The following is a 25,557-nucleotide window of genomic DNA, read 5'->3' on the forward strand; positions in this document are numbered from 1 at the left end:
GAGTCCATAAGAGGTGTGGGTTATTGGGGGATGTGGATGAGACTCCCTTTGGCAGCAAATCTGGGTTTTGGTGCTAAACAGAGGTCTTGCTTTTATTACAATATTAACAAGGACAGAAGGAGCAAAGATGGAATGCGGACACAAACTGATGTACAGACCTTGAACAGGTCTGGTAGCTGTTCACTGCCGAGCAGAATTGTGTCCTGTGCTGCCTGACCTGCCTACACTAGCCAGTACAGGCAGACCAATTGCATCCTGGTCCGGCTCGGTCCCATGCTGGCACAGAGACAGCCAAGCTGACGGCGTAGGCACTGGATGAGAACAAAATGTGACCTGATCTTGCCCAGCCAGGGTTTCACCCAGCCAACCTGGGTGGCAGAGCTGCATCTGGACCCCGAGCTGGCTGGGGGGCGTTGAACCGGGTCGCCCTGCCGATCTGTCCCTGCGAGCTGCGCTGGCAGCTCCCCGGCAAGCAAGGGGCAGCTGTCGTACAAACAAGCACTGAACTGCGTGACAGGGACACGCGAGGCAAGCGTCACATATGTCACACACCACGCATACACGTGTGGTGCGCAGGGGTGCCGAGCTGCGCCTCTGCTCTGCGTCACTTTGCCTGCGGCTGCTCAGGACACACCAGGAGGTGCTGCCCGCACCTCCCACGTCCCACCCAGAGCATCTCCAGGGCTTCGCCCACCCTGCAGTAACCAGTGCCCACTCCAGTCAACGTTTGTACCGCAACTTCGGCATTGCCGAGCTGGCCGCCTTCCCCAGCGCACGAGAGGCGCAGGCAGCTGCCGTGGCCCCTCGCTGTGAGGACGCACGAGGCTGCAGGAGATGCGTCAGGTCTTGCGTGGGCGTGCGGAGGTGGGATCACCTCCTCACGGCCAGGCGCACCCTTGTCCGTTGTGTAAGGGTTCGTTGCTGTTTAACAGGCTCGGGGATGCACTGCCGCAGGCTGCTGTGTGCAGCTCACTGCTCGGGAGACAAATTTTGTCCGTAGTCACCACCTGCGAGTCTCGTCAGCCCAGGTTTTAATGGGAGAAGCTCTCAAGTTCTTAAGCTATGAGTAGGATATTGGTGGGCCCTTCTGTGCCATGGATGAGGTAGCTCCGTGACGCTCCTTGGGTGTGTTACGAATGATGGCTTTGGTACTGAAGCAGTGGTGAAGCAGTGGTCAGCGCCTTTGAGGATGGTGTGAACTCAGTAAAAACCTCAGCTCGTGGTGGTGGTGGCTGAGGAGCAGGAGGAACCTGGCACCTCAGCAGCACGGAGGTGTCGTAGGCAGCGGGGACCCGTGCAGGGATGCAGGGCTGGGCAGGAGTGCGGAGGCAGCGTGGCACTCGGCCACCCCTCCAGGACACTGTCCCGGCCTCTCCCGCCGTGGACCCCTAGGGGTTGTAGGGACACCTCACAGCATCGCACACACCCGGCGGAGAGCAGGGCAGCTCTGCCCCCATCGTAAAAGCGCTGTCCTGAAGGGACTCTTTCCTCTGACCTTTGTAATCATTCCTGTCCAATCTTTCTTCATGTTTTCTTTTAATTATTTTTCCCTTTCTTCTCTCCCTCTCTTTTTTCCCCCCTAAAACTCCACCACTCCTCTCCAGTGTATTAAGGATGTGAGTGAAATTGATGGCTGGAACGTCTCAAGTCTTTATGATGATGAATGACTTTCACTGCCAAAGCTTTTATTGTCTGTGATTTGGGAAGAAGGGGAGCTGATTTATCGTGGCCGACTGTCATGCCATTTAATACAGTTATAAATCCTGACGCCATGACGGGCACCATGGGCCGGGACTCCTCTGGCCACTCTCCCGCCCCCCTTTTGTCTCCCCGCTCCCCATCCTCGGCTGTGCTGCTTGGAGGGGAGCGGGCGGGGGGACATTTGAGCGGGGAGCTGCCACGTGGAGGGTGATGGCCGAGGGCTGGGCAAACCCTGAGCATCTCACCCAGACCTGGACAGGCTGCACAGCCCCCCCGGTTCCATGGGGGGGCATCTGAGGTACCCCACAGCTCAGCCCCAGCACCACTGCAGCATCCCCTGGTCCTGGCGCCGCGCTGGAGGGGCTGCTCTGGTCCTGCTTGAACGCGGCAGAAGGGGCATCTTCCACCATGGCTTGGGAGTAAAATCCCACCAGCTGCTTTTAACACGCAACAGCCCTCAAAAAGGTGCATTGGTTAATGTCTAAATATCCTAATTGCATTTTTTGACTGAATTTTAGTCACCCTGGTGCAATGAGGCAGGGCACCTGTAGTTTTTGCAAGCAGGAGCAACGCGGTGCCGCCTCCTTTGGCTGATGCTGCCGTCAGTTGGCAAAGCTTTTCCTTCCCCGGGTGTCAGGGAGGGACTTCTGGCTGGTGGCAAAGCACAGGCAGAGTGCAGGCAGAGCCAGCTCCTTGCCTGCGTTGCTCGCTCAGCAGCTGGGTCCAGCTATGAACCCCAGACTGACTGGCGCTGGCAAAAATGGCATCTGTCGGCGCTGGGGAGAGGGTGGCCGAGGTGGTTGCTGCTGGGGTGCCGGGAAGCTGCACTGGGTGTTGGGGAAGGTGCAAATGCACAAACCCACGAAACGCTGCCAGATCCATGTTTAACGTCCGTGTGTCGGGCTCCGCACGTGCCGGGGGGTGAGGCACGAGCCGTGGAGATGGGGAAGGGCGGCCAAGGGGCTGTGTGGTCCCGTGGGGAGGCCAGGTTTCAGGCTGAAAAATCACACCGGAGCATTTTTTATCAACCCAGTACTTTCCTGGGCAGAGATGAAGTATTTCCAGCAGAATATTAAACCTTTTCCTGTGTTTCATGCTATATGGGAGTCGTAGTTCCACATCTCATTCTGTCCTCTGGTCTGAACTCACTGGAGGACGCTTTCCATAAAGTAATCCATATGTTTATTGTTTTCTGAACTGCCTGGTGCATCAGTTGAGCTACACATCTGGCCAGATGCTATCTACCTATGAGGCATCTAGGAAGGAGATGGGACTTGGAAATAGGAACTCTGTCCTGCTGCTTCACAGGGGAGATGGGAAATGCAATTTTGTCTTAAAGTGATTTCAAATGAGGTTCTTTCAAATTCAGGTTCTTTCAAAGAGAACAAAATATTTCAATCTTGACAATTAAAAAATTTTGGTAGAAAAATACTGAAACCCAAGTATCTCAACATTTCCCAAGCTTTACTTTTCCATCATATAGAATCCAGGTAAAATGCCTGATTTCAGCTTTTCATCCTATTCCAGGATAAAAATAACATTTTTGAAATATCAGAAAAATCACATTTGGGTTGTCAATCTGGTCTTTGTTGAGCCCTAATTGAGATGTTAAAATCTAGGATGTAAATATTTTTCCTGTGAAGAGCAGAAAACTGCTGATGCCATTAGCAATGATCCCTAGATTGGAAATGTCTCCATCTCAGATTAATTCCAGATGCAGATCATAAATATTGATTCTGGTGAGATGGAAGATTTCTGCGCAGCTTTAACGCCTCTGCAAAACAGACCGGTGGAAGCTGTTGTTTCTTCTCTCCCTGTGCTTATCTAACGAGCTGAACACCTGACTGACAATGCGTTATCCCCGTTCCCGTGCTGGTGGGCTGCAGGGCTGCCCTGCACCGGGGGGGTCTCTGTCTGCACGGGTGCGGGTGGGACGGGGAAGCCCGGGGGGGGGTCGGGGGGGGGATGTCTGGGGTCTCGCAGAGCTTTGGCAGCCCCCGGCACCCGCCGCCGTCGGGTGGTCCCGGCTGCAGCACGGCCTGAGCCGGGCTGGACACGCCGCGTCCCCGAGCAGCGCTGGGACCCCCCGGAGCACCGTCAGGCTCCGGGTGGGAGGTGGCGAAGGGTTGCAAGGGTCCCGCTGGGGGCCGGAGGCGTTGGCGTGGCTCCTGGGCTTCTCCTCCCGCTCTCACTGCTCCCAGAAGCCCTCTGGATGTCACTGCTGTCCTTCGCAAGGCGGCTGGAGAGCCACGGCCTCCTCTTTCGCCGGGTCGCCCGGCTGGGTCCCTCCGCGCTGCCGCCCGGGCCCGAGCACGAAGCCCCTTCCCCAGCCCGGCCCGGCGGGTCGTGGCGGGGACCCGGGGCTCGGCAGCCCTCCAGCTCGCCTGGCCCCTGGGACCCTCCACAGGCCCTCGGACCTGGGGGCAGTGTCCCCCGAGCTGCCGGGCGGGGAGGAGGAGGAGGAGGAGGAGGAGGAGGAGGAGGAGGAGGAGGAGGAGGCGGAGGAGGAGGAGGAGGTGGGGTGGGCTGCCCTGCCCGCCGCTGGAGATGCGCTGCCTGGTCGGGGCAGGGGGGCTGCCCGGACGGGTGCTGCTGCGTCGGAACCGCCCCCGGACAGCCCCGCACGTCTGGCAGGTCTGGGCCCTGGTGAAGGATGCTCTGCCTTGCGGGCAGCTCCTCCGTCCTCAGGGCAGCTCCTGCCCCTACCGCCCACCCTCCTCAGGCTGGCTCTGAGATGGTGTCCCTTTTATTAACTGCTAAATATTTGCTAAACAGGCGTGAAGCTGCAGGGTGGTGTTGAAAACGTGCAGGATTGTCGTTTCTTGAAGAGTGAGAAGTTGGAGGCCAGCCACCTCCTCCATACAGATCCCTTAGTCCGCAGGAGCACCCGTGGCTCCACAGTAAAATGCTGCCAATGCCGTGGTTTTCATCCCGTAGCTCATAGCAGTTTTTTTCTTGTAGCTCCAGTGTTTGGAGTCCCGTTGCAGTAAGAGGAATTTGTAATTCTTCACAAACTGGTATTAGCTTTCTAACCCTCTCGGTTGCAAAAGAGAGGCTAGAAAATAGCTTCTGGGCGTATGCAAAAATTCAAACACTGGAAAAGAAACAAAAGGAAAAAAATACTTTATTTAAACATCGTGTGATAAATCCGTCGCTCTCTCAATTTTTGTCCTGTGTTGAACAACCGGCTCTGCATTTGCAGGAACAGGGGTCCCTCAGACCACAAACTTTTCGAGCTGCCGATCCTCTTGCTCATCTTGCCGCTTTCCAGCAGCACAGTGATTACTGTAGAGACAGTCTCACAGAGCCTGCTGTGCTGCTCTTATTAGAAGTATTGCTGTGCTGCAGAAAGGAAACAACAATAAAGGGAATATGTTGCTTCTGCATGCGTTAAGAGCACTGATCAAACCACATGAGATCCCATTTCAGACATAATGTGCATTGGAGGGCAAAATTAGATTGAGAAGTAAATGGAGCCTAAAATTTCCATAGCTTTATTCGTCAGAAAACTGTTTCATTGCGTGGTTTAATTCTCCTAGTTCTTTCATTCATTGCATGTAGTGTGCTGGCTGGAGTACATTTTAGAAATAATGGGATGAAAAAAACCCCCATCTTTAATTTGGTAGTGGTTGTGAGGTGTGTAAGGGCCGTTTGGACCTGAGATGCGAGGGGATATGAAATGCAGAAGCATGTTACACAGCAGCAGAAAAACAGCCAGACTGGCACTTTCTGCATTTCAGTAGGAAGAGGTGTTTTGTTTTTTGGGGGGGGGTTGCCTTAATTTTTTTTTTTTGGAGGGTTTTTTTTGCATTTATTTGGTTTTATTATTTTAAACTTAAGTTTCATTTCATTGCTACTTGTAAAATACACTACACGATGAACTGCACTTGTCCGAAAAATAGTATTTTCTAGGCTAAGATCTGCCATGGTGGTAAGCCCATTATTTTTATGTGAGATTTCTTTTCTCTTCCCTTTTAACATGTCTCTTTGACAGGAGGAGGCTAACTGGTCTCTCAGATAAGTAGACACATGGGGTTTTTTGCTTTTGAAGGCAACACTTGATGTCATTTCCAAACTAACGCAGATTGCCGAGCAGAGCACTTGATGTGCAGTGAATCCCTTTTGAAACAGTGAAAAGTGCAGATCGGTATAATTGGCACCAGTGGTATGACCAGAGCTGGAGGAGAAGCCTGTGCGTGTCTCTGTCCCACGCACACCGTTGTGCATCCGTGCTTCCAGGCTGCTTTTTCCTGGTCAGTTTTCCTTCCAGAGCCCGTGCAAACTGGATTGGCTTCCCTCACGCTGCTTCATCACTTCCTACACGCTAATTGTCTACAACGTGTCCTCTTCCCGTCTTGTTATTATGAGCCGTGCAAATGCAAACGGGGAGCCGTGCCCGTTTCAGGCTGTTTTCAGCAAAGTCCCTGTGCCCTCCTTGCTGTCACCTGGGGCAGGGGGACGCCAGTGCTCACCTTTACACTTCATCTCCCTATAAAGAGAAGGTGTGACCAGACCCAAAACTTGTTTGAATATCTCCATCAATTTCAGTGAGAAGTACGCGGTGGTCTCGTCTTGCAGATCTCATTTTGCCTCCCCCCCCGCAGACCCTGTCCTGTAGGGGCCAGGACGAGCTGCCTTCCCCTGCTCCCGAAACCTGGGGTGCGGCGAGATGCTTCTCCTCCGCGCTGGTGGGGGGGACCGAGCCTGGACCTGCAGCCAGTGGCTTAACCAAGCTGAGGCTGCCGGGTCCTTGTGCCCCCATAGCCCTTTTTGGGGTCCCCGTCTCGGGTTGAGCACACGCAGAGTCCAATCTCCCGTGGCTGTGGCAGAGCCCTGCGGGCTCCGTGGCTGCCGGCGTATGCTGAGCCGTACTCAAAATTGAGACGGGGGGGAATGGGTTTTCCTGCCCTATGAAAATATTCAAGATTTTGACTTTTTTCCTGTTATTCCCCGTTAGAAAAAACCCAGATCTGAGGAAAGTTTAACAACTGAAAGTAGTAAACAAGGTAAAACCAACCCAGAGCAGCGTGTACCCCTTGTTTTTATTTGGACCACTTTTTGTATCTGTCCTCAGTAGCTTACATTTTACATAGCAAAGTCACTCCAAACTTGAAAATGAGATTTTTATTTATTTTTTTTTAAGGAAAATCAAATGTTCTAACATCTTCAGAAATGTTCCCAGAAGCTTTTGGAGTTAAAATGCCCAAATGCACAGCCTCTCTGCTCGCGTGAACTCCAGGTTCTCACAATTCAATATTTTTTGTAATTTCTGTCACTTAACAAAAAAGATTTCATTACAAAAGGTCTTGGCTGGCTCTGGCATAAAGGTGCACCTGATGTCCATGGTCTGCCGTGTCCTCCTTGCCATGTGCCGGAGGATGCCGGCGCCTGCCCGGTGTGCCCCTGCCCTGAGCCACACAGCTGGGCACGCCGGCTTCTCTGCCTGCCCGCGCTTGCTTTGCTTTGCTCTTCTTTTTTCTTCCCCTAATTCTGTTTGATGAGCCGATGTTGCCGATGTCGAATCAAGAGAACTGGGAGCGCTGGCTAGAGCCTGCAGTGGCTTTCAGTGAGGGGCTGCAACAGCACGGGTACACCCCCACCATTGATGGGGCAGAGCGGTGCTGGCAGGGACGGGCGAGACACCCCGGCCAGCACCCCGCTTTGTGCAGCGCCCAGCTCCTGCGTCGGTCCTGCCGCGCTGGCACCGCGCCTGACGTGGCACCCGCAACCTGGAGGTCACGGCTGGGCGACCTAAGGAAGCCACGTGTTTGCCCAGTGCTGCTGAACTCCGCTTTCCTGCACTGATACGACATCAGAGCACGCTTTTCCTGTGCGTCACCACGCTTGAGCAAAGGCCGGGTGCATTGCTCCTGCAGCAGGGTGTCCCCGCGTCTGCCTCTTCGTCCCCTCCCTTGGGACCGACTGTGCTCCTCAGTAACAGAGAGGCGTTCGCAGGTTTTAAGCACACAGGAACCGTGCGGGGACGAGCGCCCGTGTGGGACTGGCAGGCTGTGCCGGGCAGACTGCAGCCTTCCCCAGGGGACCCGCTCCCGTGGGCTGCTGCTCCGGCTGCAGCTGCTTGTGCCCTGCTGCTCCTCCGCTGTTCTGCTGGCGGGTGTAGGAGGGGAAGGACCCCGCGAAGGGATTTAATGGATATGTTGATAAAATGCCTCCAGACCGCCGCATGTCCTCCCACAAGGTCTCATCCTTCTTGTGCTCACCTCCATCTGCCCTTCGTTCCCCTCAGTGCCCTCTTGATGGATGAAGCACCAGCAGCGGTGAGTTATCCTCTCTGGAGTCAGTGGTGCCGTGCACCCGGAGTGCAGGGGACCCTCTGCAGCTGGCTGCCGTGCTTCCCCTCGCTTCCCCGTGCCGCCCCACATCCCTCCGTGCACGTAGCTGGGCACCCGAGACCCGACCACACCATGCCTTGCTGTGCCCAGACCGCCGGTGTGCCTGTGTCCCCACGCTGAGCTGGACGAAGAGGAAGGTTGTGAGGCATGAAGGTTTTGCTTATTGACAGCCAGGGAAAGGTTAGCTTACGCTGATGTGTTTTAGTAGCTGGCTAATTGTTGGTCACACAAGAATTAGCGTGGAGGTGGGTTCTTGAGAGACATTGTCCACCTAGAGTATCTTTTCCTAGTCTCCACGCAGACGTCCCCTCCGATAATTCATGTCTATGTGCGTTAAATGAGGGGTCAACCCAGGGAATTCTAATCTGGCATCATTATGGGAGGGAAGGGGACCCAGACAGAGTTTGAAGGTGAAGGTGGATGACAGGGTGCGGCCTAGCTCCAGTCTGCAGACAAAGCCTTCTCCTGCTAGCAACCCTAAAAAGTATGTGACAAGCTGGACCGTCAGGTTGTTTATAGGGTGCAGGAGCTCCGTGGCTGCAAGGAAGAAGGGACGGGAGTTTTATGCAGCAGTAGCCAGAAGAGATTGTCCAGAAGAGACGAGGCTGAGGGCAGAGCACTCTGCAGCTCCAGGACCCTCGCTTAGAAATTGCAGAGCAAACAGGCTGGAGTATTTGTCTGTACTTCTCCACTGCATTTCTGCTCTGCCAGAAAGTACTGTTCTTCCTTCCTTTTTCTTTTCCCTGCCCTGCCCCTTTTTTAAGAGCGTAGTTGTGTCAATGGAAAGAGTAGGAAAGACACCTGCTACGAAGGGCATCTCTGGACTTCCTCAGACATCTGCTGCTGCCTTGCAGGTGAGGAGAAAAACAGATCCACGTCTACAATGCCTGTTTCAGCACAGTGTGTTTAATCTGAATTTTATAGCTTTGATAGCAGATTACGGCGCTGCTGTCACAAGCCCTTGCAGCCCCAGTCACGGTGGACACTGTGCATTTCAATACCTCCTCCACTAATCTTTCCCCCACTGCTCCCATTCCCCGGCTGCTAATTTCACGCAGGCACTTAAACATGATGGATAATTGTGTTCTGCTTATCAATGTTTAATTTAAGGGCTGTTCCATCTGACCTGGATGCCCTCTGCAAGAGCTATGCCTCATTATTGATTTCATGGTCACACCTGTGACATTACCTGCTTTGTAGGAAGTAGACTTTGACATTCCTGTGAGGCTTTGGCAGCCAGAGCTAATTGTCAGAAGAATAATCGAGTCAGCAAAATCATTACAGGTGATCTGTGTGTTACCACTGTTTTATCTGCCTCTAATTAGGTGCAGGAGAGGTAACTCATCGCAGTAAGCATGCCGCACTAGGTTTGATGTCCACAAATAGAGCTAGATGAGCACAGGAGGGAAGTTATTCATTAACACCGGCATTTTGGTGTGTTGGGGTCCTGCGCCGGTGGCGTCTCCGTTCCCTCCGTAATGGGCGAGATGCGATCCCATGGGCACTGGCCGGGTGTAAAGTCTGAGCCGCGCTCAGGCTGGACCCAACGCCGGGGCATGTGCGCGGTGGCTCTGGACCGGAGGCAGTGATGACGGAGGCGTCGCACTGCTGTTGTGCCGAGCGTGGAGCAGTGTTTCTTATGTGATAAAACTAGATAATTATTTTAAGGCATGCTCGTCTCTGGTTTGGGTGCTCCGCTGCCCTGCGCTGCTGCCCTGGGCAGACCCTGGGTGTGACATGCGTGTCCCCAGGCAGCGGTGGGGGGGAGCAGGAGCCGGCTGATGGAGCTTGTCCGGTCCTTTTCCTGCTAGCAGGGTTGTGCGTCTGGCCAAAACATTTTCTTTAGGGTAATGATTGAAACAACAGGGTTAGCATTGTCAAAATCTTCACTGGGCAAGGGAAGAGCTTTTCTAAGTGGATGCTGGATTTTTCAGAAGAAAAGTCAGTTCTGTTAACAGATTTGAGTAAATAGGCTGGAAATTTGGGTTTGCTTCCCGGAGACAAAGTGTCTCCCAAAACACCGTCTCCGCCTATCGATAGAGAGAAGGATGCGTGCTGGCTCCTGGGGGCAGTGGGATGGTCCCGGGGGGTCCTGGCAGCAGGGCAGCACCAGTGCAGCTCCCCTCCCCTGCTACCGGCACTTGCAGGCGCTTGGTGAAGGCAGTGCCATGTGCCAGGGCCAGGAACCGGACTGCAGGGGCAGGCGCCGTCCTTCTCCCACCATGCTGCAGGATCTCAGAGACTGCGCGAGGTCATTTCGGAGGGAGCAGAGCTGACAGCCAAGTCCGATCCATCCAACTTGTCTGCCTTTTGGAACGGGTTTGCCCATTCCGCTGGTGCAGTGCCGTAGTCGTGAACACTGCATCCCTGCTACAGCCAGCGTCGGGGTTCCTCGCGTGCTGCCGGGCGAGAGGTGCAGATGAGCAGACCGAATGGGACGGCGCTGGAAGCACCTGCCAGGCTCCTCGCACGATCCTGCGGGCAGTTCACAGTGTGCCGGTGTGGCGGCACGTCTCCATCCCCACTTAGCATAAACCTGCACTTTAAAAAAATGTTTTCTGGAAAGACACGAAGAGCCAGGTGAGGCAGCAGCCTCTGCGTGGAGCTGGGGAGTCTGTGCTCTGTGCAGGTGGGCAGGTCTGGGGGGACCCTGCTTTGGGCAGGGGCGGAGAGGATGCGCGTGTGGGAGATGGACCCCGGGGAGACGCTGGTCTCTGCTGGTGGAGCACCCCAGAGCTGGGCATGATGTGGGGTGCGCGCTGCCTCGGGTGGCTGTTTCAGACCGGCGAACGCCTTGCAGCGATGCCTGCGATGAGAGCGAGCACGCACGGCGATCACCGGCATGGCCAGGCTGGCTGTTCCAACAGTGGCGACCTGTTGGTGTTGAACCTTTGTCTCTGGAGAGGTGGGATTACCCCATTAACCCAGTGCGCTGCCTAATCGTTGACCACGCTCCCGAGCTGATGGCAATTTCACGTCTGCTCTAAGCATGGAGCGACGGGTGACGGCTCGGTTCCCCTCGGTGCAGCCCGCAACGCGTCTCGGAGAGGAAAATCACCGGCCCCGCTATTGCAACGGCAAAGGGGCTCCGTAAGCCCCCTCCCCACCACCTGAACCCCCTGCATTTTCTAATGTATCCTTTGCAGTAATTAATTACCTCTCTAGTGGGTTCATTTCTTTCATACTGTTACTGGCAATCAGTTAGATAAAGGGAAAAAACCGTGTTGGTGCCCTGTGGTATTGAAAGTGAAGGGTTTTCACACTGTCAGGGTAATGAATTCTGCAAGGGTTTGAAGCACCTGAGCTTGGGGAAGTCCTCGTGTCATGTGTCTGGGAGTGACAACCCCCAGTGGTTAATTACTGCCATGGATGAGAGCTGAGCTGATAGCAAAATGAGATAATTTCATTAGTAGTTAAATTTGAAGTTAATTGGATTCACATTTACACAGAGTAGTATACAAAGACACACTTGGAAATGCTCTTTGCCGCCTTTTGATTTTTTTTTTTTTTTTTTAAAGTCAGGTGAACTGAAGAATGCTTCTGTAAAGCTCCCTCGTTTTTTTTCACCGTAGTTTGGGGACAGGAGAGTCCTTTGCTGCCGCACGCTGCTCTCTGCCCCAGCCGGCCTCGGCAGCTCGTGCCGGAGCGGGGGCATTTGCCGATGGCTGAGCGCTGCTTGCCACGTCTGCTCAGAGGCGTGTTGCTGACCTCTCCTGCAGCTGGCTGCAAAGTAATTTCTTTTGTGGAAGAAAATTACTTATTTGCACTCTTTTTGAGAAATGATAACTTGTTTTCAGTGCACACGCACTGCCAGCTCCTGGTGAATGGAGGGACGGACATTTATTACGTGTCTTCTGTGTGCAGAGCCAAGCACTTTGACACGTGGCTGTGCCCTTCGGTCCCACGGTGCCAGTTGATGCCGTTATTACCACACATTGCGGTATTCTGGTCTTTGGAGTAACGTGGGATGACTTCTGGCAGGGATGTGCCCAAGACTGGAAACGATGTGCAACTTTTCATCCCCGTAGCGAGCTCATGATGGTTGTGCATGTGCAGGAGTGTCTGCAACAGAGGCGTTTGCTCCGCTGGCCCCAACGCCAGCTGGGGTGCTGGTGCTCCCGACCCTGGAGTGCCTTTGCTCTGCAGCTACGTGGCCCCCAGCCCCAGCCCCTTTCTGGACGGGTCTAGCTGGCATGGTATCGGTTGTTTTCAGCTGGATGTGCTCCCTCAGCCCGGGGCCTGTTTGCAGGCAGCCCCTCCACGCAGGTGCCCTGCGGCGTGCAGCAGGCGCGGGAGCTCTGCCGTGCTGGTCCGGCACTGGGAAGCCCCGGAGGCGAGCACGATCCCAGCAGCACGGGCAGCTCCCTGAGAGCAGCGGTGGCTGCACACAGGCTTGTTGGGGCTTTGGAGGGAGCTGGGACTCCAGGCTGAGTGCTTTCCTCAGAGCAGAACTGGGTGTTGCAAACCTTGCGGTATCTCAGCACCTGCAGAGGAGCTGTGGTGCAAAGTGCTTCGGGTGCTCAGAGCCCCGGGGCAGCCCTGGCCCTGTGGCGTGGCTGGCTGTGAGCTCCCGCAGGGAAGCGTGGTGCCCGTGCCCATGCCCATGCCCATGCCCATGCCCATGCCCATGCCCATGCCCATGCCGGTGCCCATGCCGGTGCCATCCCCTCCTGCACGGCTCCGCGCCGTCACAAGGCAATGCTTTATCCACACGCCGCTGCCTGCCCGCCCGCCCGAGCGGCTGCTTGGCCAGTCTGTCCTTGCTGCAGCACCTGGGTGGGAAAAGTGTTTGAAACGTCTCATTGCTCAGCGTGCGGCAGCACTTCCAATCCATCAGACTCGCAGCAGCTCACTGAACAAGTGGTGAAATTTTTTCTCCATTGGGGAAACGGAAAGGCTGAGACTTGGAGAGGGAAAGCAGCTCATCTGTAGTAGTACTTAAAACTGAAAATGAGCTCGTCTTTGGCAGTCATCGTGACCTCAGGTCTCTTCTGCTCTGCGTCTTTGCTTTTCGAAGAGGGGTTGTTTGCCTGTATCTGTGTGAAGCTGTGGCAAGGGTTGTGGAGCGCAGTAATCCTGTACTCACATTTTTTGTCCAAACCCCATTTCTGATGTTATTACTGTTTTTATCCTATCTCCATCAACCTATTTCAAACCAGTCGCTGGCTTAGCTGCAGTGGTGGAGGGTGGCACTTTGGTCTCTGGCTTGTAGAAATAGGATGTGGCATCAGCAGCGTGCCACCCTCATGCGGTGGCAGCCCAGTTCCTGTGCATCACACCTGGCTGCTGGACGCTCTCCTGAGCCTCCAGAATACCTTGACTGGCTTGAAGAACGTGGACCTCTTCCACCTTCAGTAACACAAGCACGGTGTATCGTGTGCGTTTGGAACTCAGCCCCCCTCGCACAGGTTGCCTAGACCCCCTCCCCTAAGGCACTTCTCCTTTGGGTGCTGGGTGAGCGATGGGTCCAAGCCGTCGTGCTGGTGCACCCCTTGGAGATGCTCTGCAGCAATGCAGGAGGTCAGCGAGGTGGCCTGGAGAAGGTGGCAGGGCGAAGGAGAAGGCAAGATCTCCTCCTCCAGGCTGGAGGGCACAGGACCTGCTGTCTGCTCCCTCCGTCACGGAGACATGCCAGCTGCAGGCCAGCAGATACTGCTGAAGGTACCGTGCTGCTGGGGCTGCCAGCCTCTCCAAGGGGGGCCACTCCAGGCCAATCTCAGCAGCGCATTTGAGTACTCATATGAGTGGCCTCATAGCGCTGGCAGAAGTTGTTCTTGGAAAAATCCTGCTCAGCTCTGCTCCGGTTGAGGTTCTCCGCGGGCTGGAGCTGGCAGCTGAGCTGCTCTGTCCTGCGTGACGCCAGCCCAGCGAGGCAGGGAGGGAGGCAGCTCTGCCCACAGACACCCGTTCCCTGTCTCCAACTTGGGGCCTATAAAATACCCTTAAAAAACCCCAGACTGAAAGTACTTAGGAATAAACGTGTCTAGAAGGACGTCGGTCTCCATGTCTCTGTGGCCACTGCTAAAATGCAGATGTTCGCTTCCTCTTGGCTGCTTTGCTCCTGTAGGGTAGGAAGACCCTGGGGTGGAGGCTGCTTCTTACCCTCTCTTTGTGCCGGGGTTATTAATGTTTTGCTGAAATAAATCATTTCAGTGCAATTGAAACTTGCCAGTATTGGAGGAAAATCTCGTGCAGGACAGGGATGCTCCACTCCTTTTTTTTTTGGGGGGGGGGAAGGACATCAGTTGCAATTGAGAGGACGAGGTGGGGTTGCAGCACTTGCAGCTGCGCCCATGGCTTTTACCAGCCCCCCCTTGGCCACCTCCCTGAGGCCCATCTGCAGTGACCCTGCTGTAAACACTTGTTGGCAGATGCCAGAACTCTTAATTTGGGCATGGGACGCAATGGACAGGAGGGGAGGCTCTCCTGTTGGCCCACAGACCTGGGCACCTTTGGGAGACGAGCTGCCGAGCTGTTCCGTGGTGACACTACGCTGCCGAGGAGGGGAGGGTGGTGGTGGCCCTTCCTTGGTCACCGGGGGACTCCTGGGCGGTGGGACCAGCACGGAGGTCAGGCTGGGAGATGCTTTTCTGCGTTAGGGACGGTCTTAGTCAAGGGCCGGTGCTCCCTGCCAGCGCTGGGGGTGAACTTTGTTTCTGCGGCCAAATTTAAGTAGATTGCAGATACTTCTGCCTTCCCCAGGCTGCAGAGCTGGCATCATCGGAGTTTAATTTTGTGCAGGAGAGAAGGAAGCAGGGCAGTGACAAGGGGAGAACGTTTTAATCTAAAAGAGCCATTTTCTGCTTGCATTGAATAATGAGAATTCTTGAGGCCCTTCCGTAAGGGATCTGGCTTCCCCCTAGAACCGGAGAGCAAATTAATCAATTGTTTTGAACCTTAAATTCTTTCAGGATGTGGATGCACCATAAATATTCTGTAGGAAGGGCCTGAGAGGAACAGCACGCATCCCGATTTGTGGATGCAGAGCGCTGAGGAAAGTGGGGCATGTGCTGAGAGATCATCGCAGCGATGCCTGCATGCCAGGTGCTGCCGAGGCGTTTCGGCACGGGCCCCTTCGTCTGACGGGGGGCGGTGGGGGAAGCGGCCTTCGTGGCCATGACCCGGGGGTGGTGAGCAGCAATTTGCAATAACTTACATTCCTGTCTCTCGTCTCATCAGATGAGATCTCATTTCTTTGACGATAACAAAAAAAGAAAGATTTTAAAATTTTATTTTTAGATCAGTTCAAAATGAAATCGTGGCACAAAATCTCTGCCAACCAAAAAAGTTCAAAAACGGTTTTGGCTCATGGGAAAACATTTAGTTTCAACCTCTCCAAGCTCTAGAAACTTGAAAAAAATGCCATCATAAAATCAAATGCCTATGGAAAACGATCTGAAGACGAGGATCTGTGCATTTCTTCTTGTCAGTGGTGCTAAAATCAACAAAGTCTCATCACTTTCCTTGTTGATCTGACATGCCACATTTTGGTGACGGAACCAGCGCTCACAGTGGGTTTTGCCGGCACACGGGCTGGTTTGGGCCGACAGCATCTGGGAGCCAGCTGCAGCCCGCGCGGTCCGTACGGTGCAGAGGTGGGAGGAGCGGGGGTGCATCCCTCATGCTGGGGGCTACCTGCACCCTGAGGTCCCTTTCCCTGACCTGAAGTGCACACTCAGCTTCTCAGAGCTCCGTGCCTGCCTGTGCCGCTGCTGCTGAGCCTGCGGTTTGGCCAGAGGGGCCAGTCCCCACCGTGAGGGTCCCCTCGCTCCTCACGCCGGCAGCAGCGTGGTCGCGGCGGGTCGGCGGGTTGGGCAGGTCCCCGTAGCAGAGCGGTGGCCGAGCGGTGCGTGTGATGCTCACCGGGAGGGGAGGCAGCGCCGCGTCCAGCTGCAGACCTGGCCATGGTGTCCCCGGGTAGACGCTGCCACACACCCCAGAGTCCTCTGAAGGCAACTTTTCCTTGGAGAAGCGATCTGCCCGAGGATGCCGTGGGAGTCCAGGAGAAGACCACGGGTGGGCTACAGGGTTCTCCCTGTTGTGAGGGGTGGCTCCTTGCTGGTGGAATCACAGGAGCATCCCTTTCTCCTCGCAGCAGACAGCGATTTCCCCCAGTTCCTGCTGTGGCAGCCTGCGGCTATCCCGGGATCCCTGGAGGGGACGCAGGGTCTGGGCAGGGTCTGGACGTCACTTCTGCTGTGCTGTGCGAGCTGTGCTGCCTGCACCTCTCCTCTGCGCTGCGCGGGCAGCGACCTGTCCCCGGCGGCGCTGGGAGCTGTGCCTGCGGGGCCGGGGGGAGAGACGGGACCCCAGCCCCCTGGTCCAGGGGCAGAGGGAGGTGGGGACACCCCACCGCCTGCTTTCTGCAGGGTTATTTCCATGGAAGAGGTGTGGGTACTTGAATAAAGAGACATGTTTCTGTGGTCTGAGAGCACCTGATCAGGCTGTGTCTATGAATCTGACCCTTCTTCTGCACCTCAGCAAACTACATTTTAAACTATCTTCACATCTTAATGTCTTGTGTTTGTTCTTTTTTTTAATTTTAACTGGCTTTAAAAAGAGATAAAAACAAAGTCCTGCATTGTATTCAGATCTCTGCAAACTGTCAGCACGTGCACTGTGATTTTCTGGAGAGTTTTCCGGGAAAGTGTCATTAAGATCAATGTTATTTCACATTTTGCTGTTTCTGACTTTACAAATCTGAGCTTTGGAGGAACGTGGGAATAGGGGCGAGCAGCCAGAGTTCAGGCGGGCGCGTTCCTCTCCCTGCAGAGCTCTGCTCTTCCCCTTCTCGTCTCTCACTTTGTCGGAGCTTTGTGGCAGTTTATAGAGAAAGCAAAACTGTGCCTCCCCTCCCTGCCAGACTGGAAATCCCACGCTGGTCCTCGCAGAGCAGCGATGACAAATGCATGGCTGTGTTCTGTGCGCTCGGGGAGATGTAAAACCGTGTCCGCTCGTCGCGATGCTCACGTGGTGATTTGTTGGTTTGATTCCTCAGGTCGCGAGCTGGCAAGCACAACCCTCCCAGGATACCCGCCGCACGTCCCTCCCGCCGGACAGGGCAGCTACTCCGCTCCAGCGCTGACAGGAATGGTGCCTGGTGAGTCTTCAAACCAGGGGGGGGGAACAGAAGGGGAAGGAAGGAAAAAGACAGCATTTCAGGAGGAAAGCGCGGCACTCTGTGGATGCTGAGGCGAGCGCGAGGCAGAGGCCACAGCGCGGAAGGGGAAGGGGAGGTGCGGGGTGGGCCTGCCGAAGGAGGAACAGGCCCCCCAGCACGGCAGTAATCCAGCCTGCAGACGGCCAAAGCAAATCATTTGCACGGGGATGCTGAAAGAGCCGCCAGCCCCCCTCCTGTGGAGCCTGGGGACTGCTCCGGTTTGGACGGTGCCAGGCGCTTCCCGTTTGACGCAGGCTTTGCTCTAAGCCGCCTGTTTTCTCCAAAGACGCGGTGTCCCTCCGTGCTGTCCCAGTGCTGAGGTCGCCGGCCCTTGGGGGATGGACGTATCCTGACCGCAGCATTTCTCTGTGCAAAACTGTGCCCATCCAGCTGACTCCTGGGGCACACTGAGCTGTCCTCAGGATGCTCTGTTTCTGTAATTCCCCTTTCGGAGCCTCGGGTCGCATGAGCCGGCCGGTGGCCAGCACTTGCCTGTGAGGCCAGTGGGAGTGGAGGGCGTGCAGGCGCCCAGGGCAGGCACAGCAGGGTCCGCAGGCGCGTAATGTCATCGGTGCAACCCTCCGTCGCTGTCGGCTGAGGATCTGCGCGCGACCCACGGTAGGACGGCGACGTCGGGGTGCTGGCAGCGAGCGGTGGTGGGAGACGGAGCTGAGCTTGCTCCTGCCCCGGCGCTGGAGGTCAGATACTGCTGGAAATCAGCACATTTGTTTTGGCTTGAAAGAACTGCTGGGATTTGTCCCCGAGCTCTGCTGCTTTTGGTCTGGACGTGACTGGCACCGCTGGTATTCTGAGGCCCAAATACATATGTTAAAAATCCCGAATCTGCCCCCTAAGTATCATATGATTTACAAAGTGGTGATAACTTGGGGATTCTCTTTCTTCCCCCGTGTTGCTTTCCAAGACCTTCAGATCATCTGAGCCAGCTCTTTGGAGTCAGCAAGGTCAGCGAGTTACTGAGGAAAATCCCTCAAAGTGGGATTTTATCACATGGCCCCAGGAGGTGGTGATTTAGGAAAAAAAAACCTGTAATAGGAAAGTGGGAGTTGGTGATGGTGATTCCAAGCTCTTTCGGGGTTAGTCTTCGTTACCAGCCTTGATTATATTCGGCAAATTGGGTTCTACCAGATTGCTAACGAGTTAAGAAAAAAAAAAAAACAACCATTTTATGTGTTTATTAGAATTAGAAACTGGCTATGGAAGTTAGATCATAGACTGTGTAGAAAACAGTTTTTACTCATAAAATGTAACGTCAGAAAGAGCTGCTGAGTGGGTATCAGATGCAGGTTGTGAGAAGTGAGAATAAAAAGTGAACACCTGAAAGCAAGTCCTGTTTGAGAGGAGTGTGAGGTTTGGTCCTTGTTTCACGCCATTTCTGATGGACACACACGCATACAGACACTGTTGTTGGTGTATTTCTTCTGTCCGCAGCCAGGCCTGCCTGACTGATGGCACAGCCGACTGCTCACATCAGCCGAAGGTCTGAACTTGCATCAACTCTTTAGCACGACCACAAGCTGTAATCGCACCTTAAAGCGTGGGGAGCGGCAGGCTCCGTCCGTCGTGCCTGTGCCCGGTGGGTCAGACGTCCTGCCCCGCTGGTCCCCTCCTCCCTCCTGGGACCCCCCTCGGTCCAGGCGCATCCCCCTGCTGAGGGGGAACATCTATCTGAAAGCCCATGTGCGCTGGACACAACGTTCCTGGTGAAGAGGGAGATTTAGAGGCTTTTAGAAACCTTGTGGGAATCTACTGCCTTCTTTCAGAACAATTTTTGCTGAAATTCCAGCTGTGAGCCCCGATCCCTTCCCCAGATAAAGAAAATACTTGCTCTTCCTTCTTTTTTGCGGTGGTGGGAATCAATGCATCAGGTGTTACCGGCCGTTCAGGAGCAGCTGCCAGGGTGGGATGGCAAAACTGCAGGACGTGGGGCTTGGCGGGGCTCAGCCAGAGGAGACGCAGTGAGGGTTCGGTGATGTAGAGTCGTCTGAGCCGATTTTCCCAGGTAATAGATTTTATTTTTAACTACACATAGGCTGGTGTGACCCATTATATTGAATAACTGCACTGTTCCTCTCACTGGTTCCTTTAATAACAACCTTCTGCTCCAGCTAGTGTGAAGGTCAGCTGCAATTCCTGTAGGTTCTCCTTCTCATTTAAGTGAGAATTTGCTAACTAGCATCCAAAACACATGCTCAATCCTTCTTTGACTCCTGTCCTTCGCAGGACCAGTTTCAGAGCCTTGCTGGGAAAAGCACCACAGTCCCCGAGGGGCTGACCCAGAAGCAGGTGACGGATCCGGTCTGGTGCCGTTGGCACATCCCCGCTCGTTCTGAAATGGCCAAATCGCCGTGCCCAAGCCAGGGCACGTGCCTGTTGTACCAGGTCTCAGGGATTCGTTTCACGACCTGCCGCTGCTTCATCATAGTTTTCGGAGCGTCTGCTAGAAATGTGCTTCCTCGATAAGATTTTTAATCGTTAGCCATGAATTTCTGCTCGTAATTAAGTAATTGTGTGAGTTAAGTGCTTAGAGACGTGGGAGAAATGTATACATGATAAGACATAGGCGGTGCTTTGTTGCCTGCTTGTTGCTGCTGCCATCGCTTGTGCTGCTGTGAGTAAACGCGTCCCTCACTGCGCTGCTGGTGCTAGTCCTGCATCTGCCGGGGTCTGCAGCACGCCCGCGGGGCAGGGGAGACCGTCCAGCTCCCTGGCATCTCCAGGCTGAAAAGTGGAGACAGGAGCTGTGTTGATTCAGCTGCTTATCAGTGCTTATCTCTCCTCCGGCTCCCCACTGTTCATCTGAACAGGAGATGCTGCTTCCCCTGCCAGCCCTGGCTCCATCCCTGCCTCTCCCGCAGGCAAGGACGCAGCCGGGAACCTGTCCCCCCTGCCCCGCCACGCCTGGCAAAAACACCTGGACCACACTCTCAGATCTTCTCCCTTCCTTCCCTGCAAAGACAGGGACTTGTGCATCAATAGGGAATTTCCTTTTTTATGTGGCTCATGAATGTCTGCCGTGGCCCAGAGAATAAATTAATCAAATACTTTTCTCTGAAGGAACCAACCAAGAAACACATGGCTTCGATTTCAGTCCAGAGCTTACAAACTCAGATCTGCCATCACTTGAGGCTCCCGTAAACGCGTTCCTTCTGCAGGTCACAGGTCCCGTACGCTTCTCCTGTCTTTTTGGTGGCTGTCACCCCATAAACGTGACTGGAGAGGAGCTCTCTGAGAGGTGGTGCAGTTCCAGCAGACCACAGTGCTCTGACAGCACAGGGCACAAGTGAAATGCTGCGGTGTGGACGGACGGGCAGATAGATGGGAAAGCAACTGGTTGGGTGGTCATGCCCGGAGGTGGTGGTTGCTGGATGCTGGTAGCACGCGCGGCACTGCAGCGTACAGCCGGGGGTCTGTCCTGGTGAGCATCTTCATCCACTAACGGGAACGAGCACGCCTCGGCAGGTTTTCAGATGGTGCCAAACCGAGGAGTGCTGTCAGTGTGCCCCAGGGCAGGCTGCCATGTGGAGGCACCTAGGCAGGCTGGGAGGAGTAAATCCAACACGGGTAAACACAAAGTCCTGCACCAGGGAAGGGAACACTTTGCAACAAGATGGGCTGAGGACTGGCTGACTGCTGGAGGGGCTGTGGGGATGTGGGCTGGCAGGGAGCGGAGCATCGGCCCGCGTGGGCACCGGCAGCGAGGAGAACCGGCAGCGTCCTGGAGGGCAGGAATTGCCCCCTCACTTGGCACTCACAGGCTCACAGCGGGATAGTGCGGTTTTGGGCCCCCTAACACAAAGAGGCAATGGGCGTAAGTTGAAACAAGCAAGATGCAAACTGGGTATTAGGAAAAGCCTCAAACTTTTCCCCCACAAAGAGGGTCCAGTGGAGGAACAGGTCACGCAGAGAGGCTGTGCAGTCCCAGTCCTTGATGGGTTTCAAGGCCAGGTTGGATGAAGCCCTGAGCATCCTGGTCTGGCCTCATTGCTGATCCTGCTCCGAGCAGGGTCTAGAGACCTGCTGAAGTCCCTTCCGTCCTGAAATGCCCCATCACTCTATAACTCCATGTTTTGATTATGGCACACTGAAAATGTGCTGCAGAATCAGGAATTCATATGCTTCTGCCTGATAACTGTGAGCAGAGGAGTCAGTAAGCTGTTAGCAGAACAGGTCCCTCTCTGGAGTCAGTGGTGCCAGCAGCCCACGCAGGGTGCGCAGACGGGACGGCCCTGCTCTAGACCCCAGCTGCTGTTTAACCACAGAGCCGTCAATCCCCCTGGGAGGCCGGGGGGAGCCGTGCGGGCACCCTCGCTGTCACAGGGCAGTGCCTAGTGTCCACACAGGGACCGGGACAAATTGCCCTCCATGTTCCTCCTCCCACCTGTAACCACAGTCTCACCCCACTGCAGCCCCAGCTGTGCCTGCTCCCGGTCCCAGCTCAGCATCCCCTGTCCGGCCGTGCCCTGTGCCGGGCTGTCCGGCTCGTCTCCTCCTCCGGGAGACCGGGGAATGAAAGGGAGAACGTGGGCAGACCTGGCATAAAATTGGTGACTGTTGGTGAATATTCCTGAACGTGTTGGGAGCAGGCAGGTGATCGACAGCATCGTGTAGCATCTGTTGTGGGAAGCCATGGTGTCCTGGGAACAGCCACTGCCTGCCCACTGTCCTCACCTGCCCACGGCGGGAGCAGCTTGCCCGAACTGGACGCTTCTCTTTAATTCTCATTGTTTAGTGGCTTATCCCTTGAAGCAAGAGAGTTTATATCCCTTATAAATGTTTATTTTGTCTAATGTAGCTCTCTGTATGTTCTCATTATCTATTTAGAGGCTTAATCCACTATTGATTCCTCCTAGATTCGTGGTCTCAGTACCACCTCTGGGCACAGAACCCCACAGGTTAATGAGATGCTATATGCAGAAATTATCTCCTGGTTTCCATTTGGTATTATTGTTATTTGTTCACACCGTGATCATGCCCCTGATGTTCTGTCGCTTCAGAAACACAGAGCAGTGTTTTCTCAGCAGCTTTCCCTTTGTCTCCTGGGAAGAGCAGGCAGGAGCAAACCACATCTTCTCCATCCCATCCAGTACTTGCAGCCTGGAGCCTCGTGCCACCCCCTTTGCTTACTCCTTTCCAAAGAGGCAGCCCCAGCGCTGTTTGGCTCTTCCGATGGAGTTGGTGCTGCCTTCTGCTAGCAGTGTCTGCTCTCTTTGCTCTCCTTACCCTGCATTTGCAGGTTTTGGCTTTAGGGCCAAAGGTTTTGGCTTTTAGCAGCTACTTGGGAGCATGTCACTGGGAAACACGATATTTGTAGGGATTTTAGACCTATGTGGGTGACCCAGAGCCTTTTTTGAGGTGAGGTGTTTGAAAGGGAGCGTAGCTGCTAGAGCGACAGTCTGCTGGCCACACGTAGCACACCTTTACGGTATTTGCCTCACCTTCGGGAGGCTGGACCTTCTCTCCAGCACCGCTCCTCCCGCCTGGGCTCTGGTGCACTGCTGGCTGGGGTGGCGTGGTGACAGGGACCGGCACAGCTTGCCTGGGGTCTTTTCCGCTCCTCTGTGGCTCCACACGCCACGAGCCTGTTTCCAGCGCCGGGCCAGGTCTCTCTCCATGGATCACCACTCGTGTCCGTGGGATTGCTCCCAAGACGTGTCTGAAGGTCTGTGTCCTCCCATGTGTGGGGAAGACAGTGGCCATCAGCAAGGGGACAGAGGGAAGACACAAGGAGCGGTGCTGGAGCTGCAGCTTGCGTGCCTGCTCTGAGGACCACCATCCCGGGAGCCGTGTCCTGTCTGGGTCCCTGCCGGGGCTGGGGCAGGGGGGCTCACGGCGCTTCCCACGGCCGGGACAGCGAGAGCCAGGCAGGGTCTTGGGCAAACCGTGCCCGCATCCAGCCTCAGCGTCTGCTTGCCCTCGCCATCAGGCTCGTGGTGCCGCGGCTGAGCTGGAAAAAGGCTATGCTCAAGTAGCCGTGATCGTTCGCTTAAACACTTGGTCCCATTCTCGTGTTAGAAGTGCTGGTGCAGCAGCCCCTGCTGCCCCGTTTCTGTGTCCCCCCTCTTCCCTCTCCAGGGATGGAGCCCCCACCCCACCACCCCTTCTGCCCTCCCGGGACCGTCATTCACCCCGTCCCTCCTCTCCTGGCGGGCCCTGCGCGCCGGGTGACAGGAAAGGGTAGACTGTCCGGAATAGTGATGCTGAAAATATAGTCATTAATGGGACTCTCGAAACCCAGATGTCCTTTCTGAACACCGGTAATTTGTTTTTAATGAAAAACCATGCAGTGACCCTGAACAAATGAATTTCCTTTATATGAAGTCTATGTGCAATTACCCGACTAAAGGGACCTGAAAACAGTGACATTCAAAACTGGGCTTTGAAAAGAAAAGCATAAAAAAATAGCAATGGTGTCATTAGCAATTTTTATTTAGGAGAAGATGCTAGTTCTAACGTGCAAAGCAGAAGGAGATGGTGTTGGGAAACAAAACACGTGGTTTTCAAACACGTTTTTTCCTTGTGGCTAGCAGGTGCTCATGCGGGGGAGAAGCGAGATTGAGTGGCCTCTCCCTGCCGGGGCTGTTTCCCCGGCCTGATCCTGCCAGGGACAGCGCCGTCCCGCAAGCCCCTTGCACAGCGAGGGGTGCAGGGGAGCAGGACCGCGAGCCTCGTGTCGCAGAGCGGGCGGGAGGCAGCAGGTAGGATGTGGGAGCTCCGGAATAAACCCTGTGGGGGGGGTTGGTGGGGTTTGGTGTCCCTCCACCACCCTGAAGACTTTATTAATCTTTATTTTCGTGAGTTTATGTTATTTGTTCTGGCTCTGCATTTGCCAAAGTTTTGCGGTAACGCTTTGTAATCTCCTGGCATACAGCAGTAAATATTTGAAAGCGAGGCAGCTGGGAGGTAAAACACGTAAAAACAGGGGCAGAGAAGGTGAATTGCAGTATGTGGGATGACAGAGGGCATCGGTGGCAGGGCTGGAACCCGAATTTACAGCATAAAGCTGGAACCGCTTTGTTACTTGGGCAGCGGTGCTGTTGTGGCCAGTGAAGGTGAAAGGAGCATCAAGCCCTTTGTGCTAGAAGGACCTAAATCCAATGAGAAATAAACCTTAACATATCTTTGGTGAAGTGGAAAGTTTGCGAGTTACTTCCTTGGAGCCTGGAGGTGACTCCTGAGTCCATTTGCCGTCTGCTCCACCTGCTTCATGCTGCTCACACGGCAGGGATGTGTATCTCTGCTTGGATTATGGGCATTTGCTTTTTTTCATGTCGCTGTCGCCACTCTTGGCAGCTCACGTAGCTCAAACCCAGCCGTCGCACCCCAAAACCACCTTCACCCCCCGGCAGGTGCACGCAGAATCGCCCACAGCTCCCACCGCCAGAGCCAGGAGACCTGCTGCCAAAGGACAGAAGTATTGACATTTGGCACTTTCTGGTTCAGCAAATTTACTGTTTTTTCCCCAGTCTAGGGCTGCTCCACAAAGCTGCCTCCCCACCCTTCTATAATCTCGGAAGACAAATCCCAGAGAAGTTCCATCACATATGATGGAGCAAGTGATGTGCCATCACAAATATCTTGGGGCAATACCAGATTGCAGATCAACTGACAAATGATTCTCTTAATTAATAATGAAGCAGTTAAGTAAATTGTATGTGTCTATCCGCTGCTCCTGTACATTTTGAATGAGGGGCTGCCAGGATCTTGGAAGGCTGGAGAAGCGTTTTGGTGTTCACTGCTCAGGAATGTAATTACCACGCTTGCACAGAATATAGATAAAATTTATATTGTTTTCAATATGATGTTGTCAGATATTATTTCATTAAATTGATTTAGGAATTACACTGGAGAGGGCAAGAAGGTGAAATGTAGGGAAGCCAGCAGCCTCTGTATGTGCTGTTCCCGAACCCGCCTTCCTCTTACAGACCCGATCCTCAGCTGGGGTCCGTTACTCCCGGCCCCCGGCCGCTGGGGCTCTGCTGCTTTACACCGCCTGAGGATGCGCTCCCCCGCGTCCCGTGCCTCGCAAAGCCGGTCCCGTCCGCGCTGCGGGCTCCCTCTGCTCCGGCCGCAATTTCTGCCTCCTCCCGTGGAGGTGAGACGCTGTGCATATCTAAACATAAGTAAGCAAGGCGAAGTGTGTATAAACAAAAGGGTCCGTATTTAGGAGTGAGGAGGAGGAGAGAAAACATATTGTATTGCTCCACTCTTTGGAAATTTCTATGCATTTGTAATAACAAAATTACCATAATTTGCTCGTTAACGCAGCTAGATCAGTCAAGCATTGTTCCAAACATGCAGGGGCTGCTTCTCGCTCTAGGTCTG

General features: G+C 54.5%; 1 protein-coding gene across 4 annotated transcripts in view; it reads left to right on the forward strand.

The window, feature by feature from the left end:
- PAX5 (paired box 5) overlaps positions 1 to 25,557 on the forward strand; it is a 140,962-nt gene that overhangs the window by 87,014 nt on the left and 28,391 nt on the right. For all 4 annotated transcript variants that reach the window (XM_075739786.1, XM_075739787.1, XM_075739788.1 and 1 more), the window contains one exon: positions 17,053 to 17,154. In XM_075739786.1, the coding sequence (XP_075595901.1) occupies positions 17,053 to 17,154 (102 nt within the window). The remainder of the gene's footprint in view (positions 1 to 17,052; positions 17,155 to 25,557) is intronic.

This window comes from Balearica regulorum, chromosome Z (assembly GCF_011004875.1).
Source record: "Balearica regulorum gibbericeps isolate bBalReg1 chromosome Z, bBalReg1.pri, whole genome shotgun sequence".
Lineage (NCBI taxonomy): Eukaryota > Metazoa > Chordata > Aves > Gruiformes > Gruidae > Balearica > Balearica regulorum.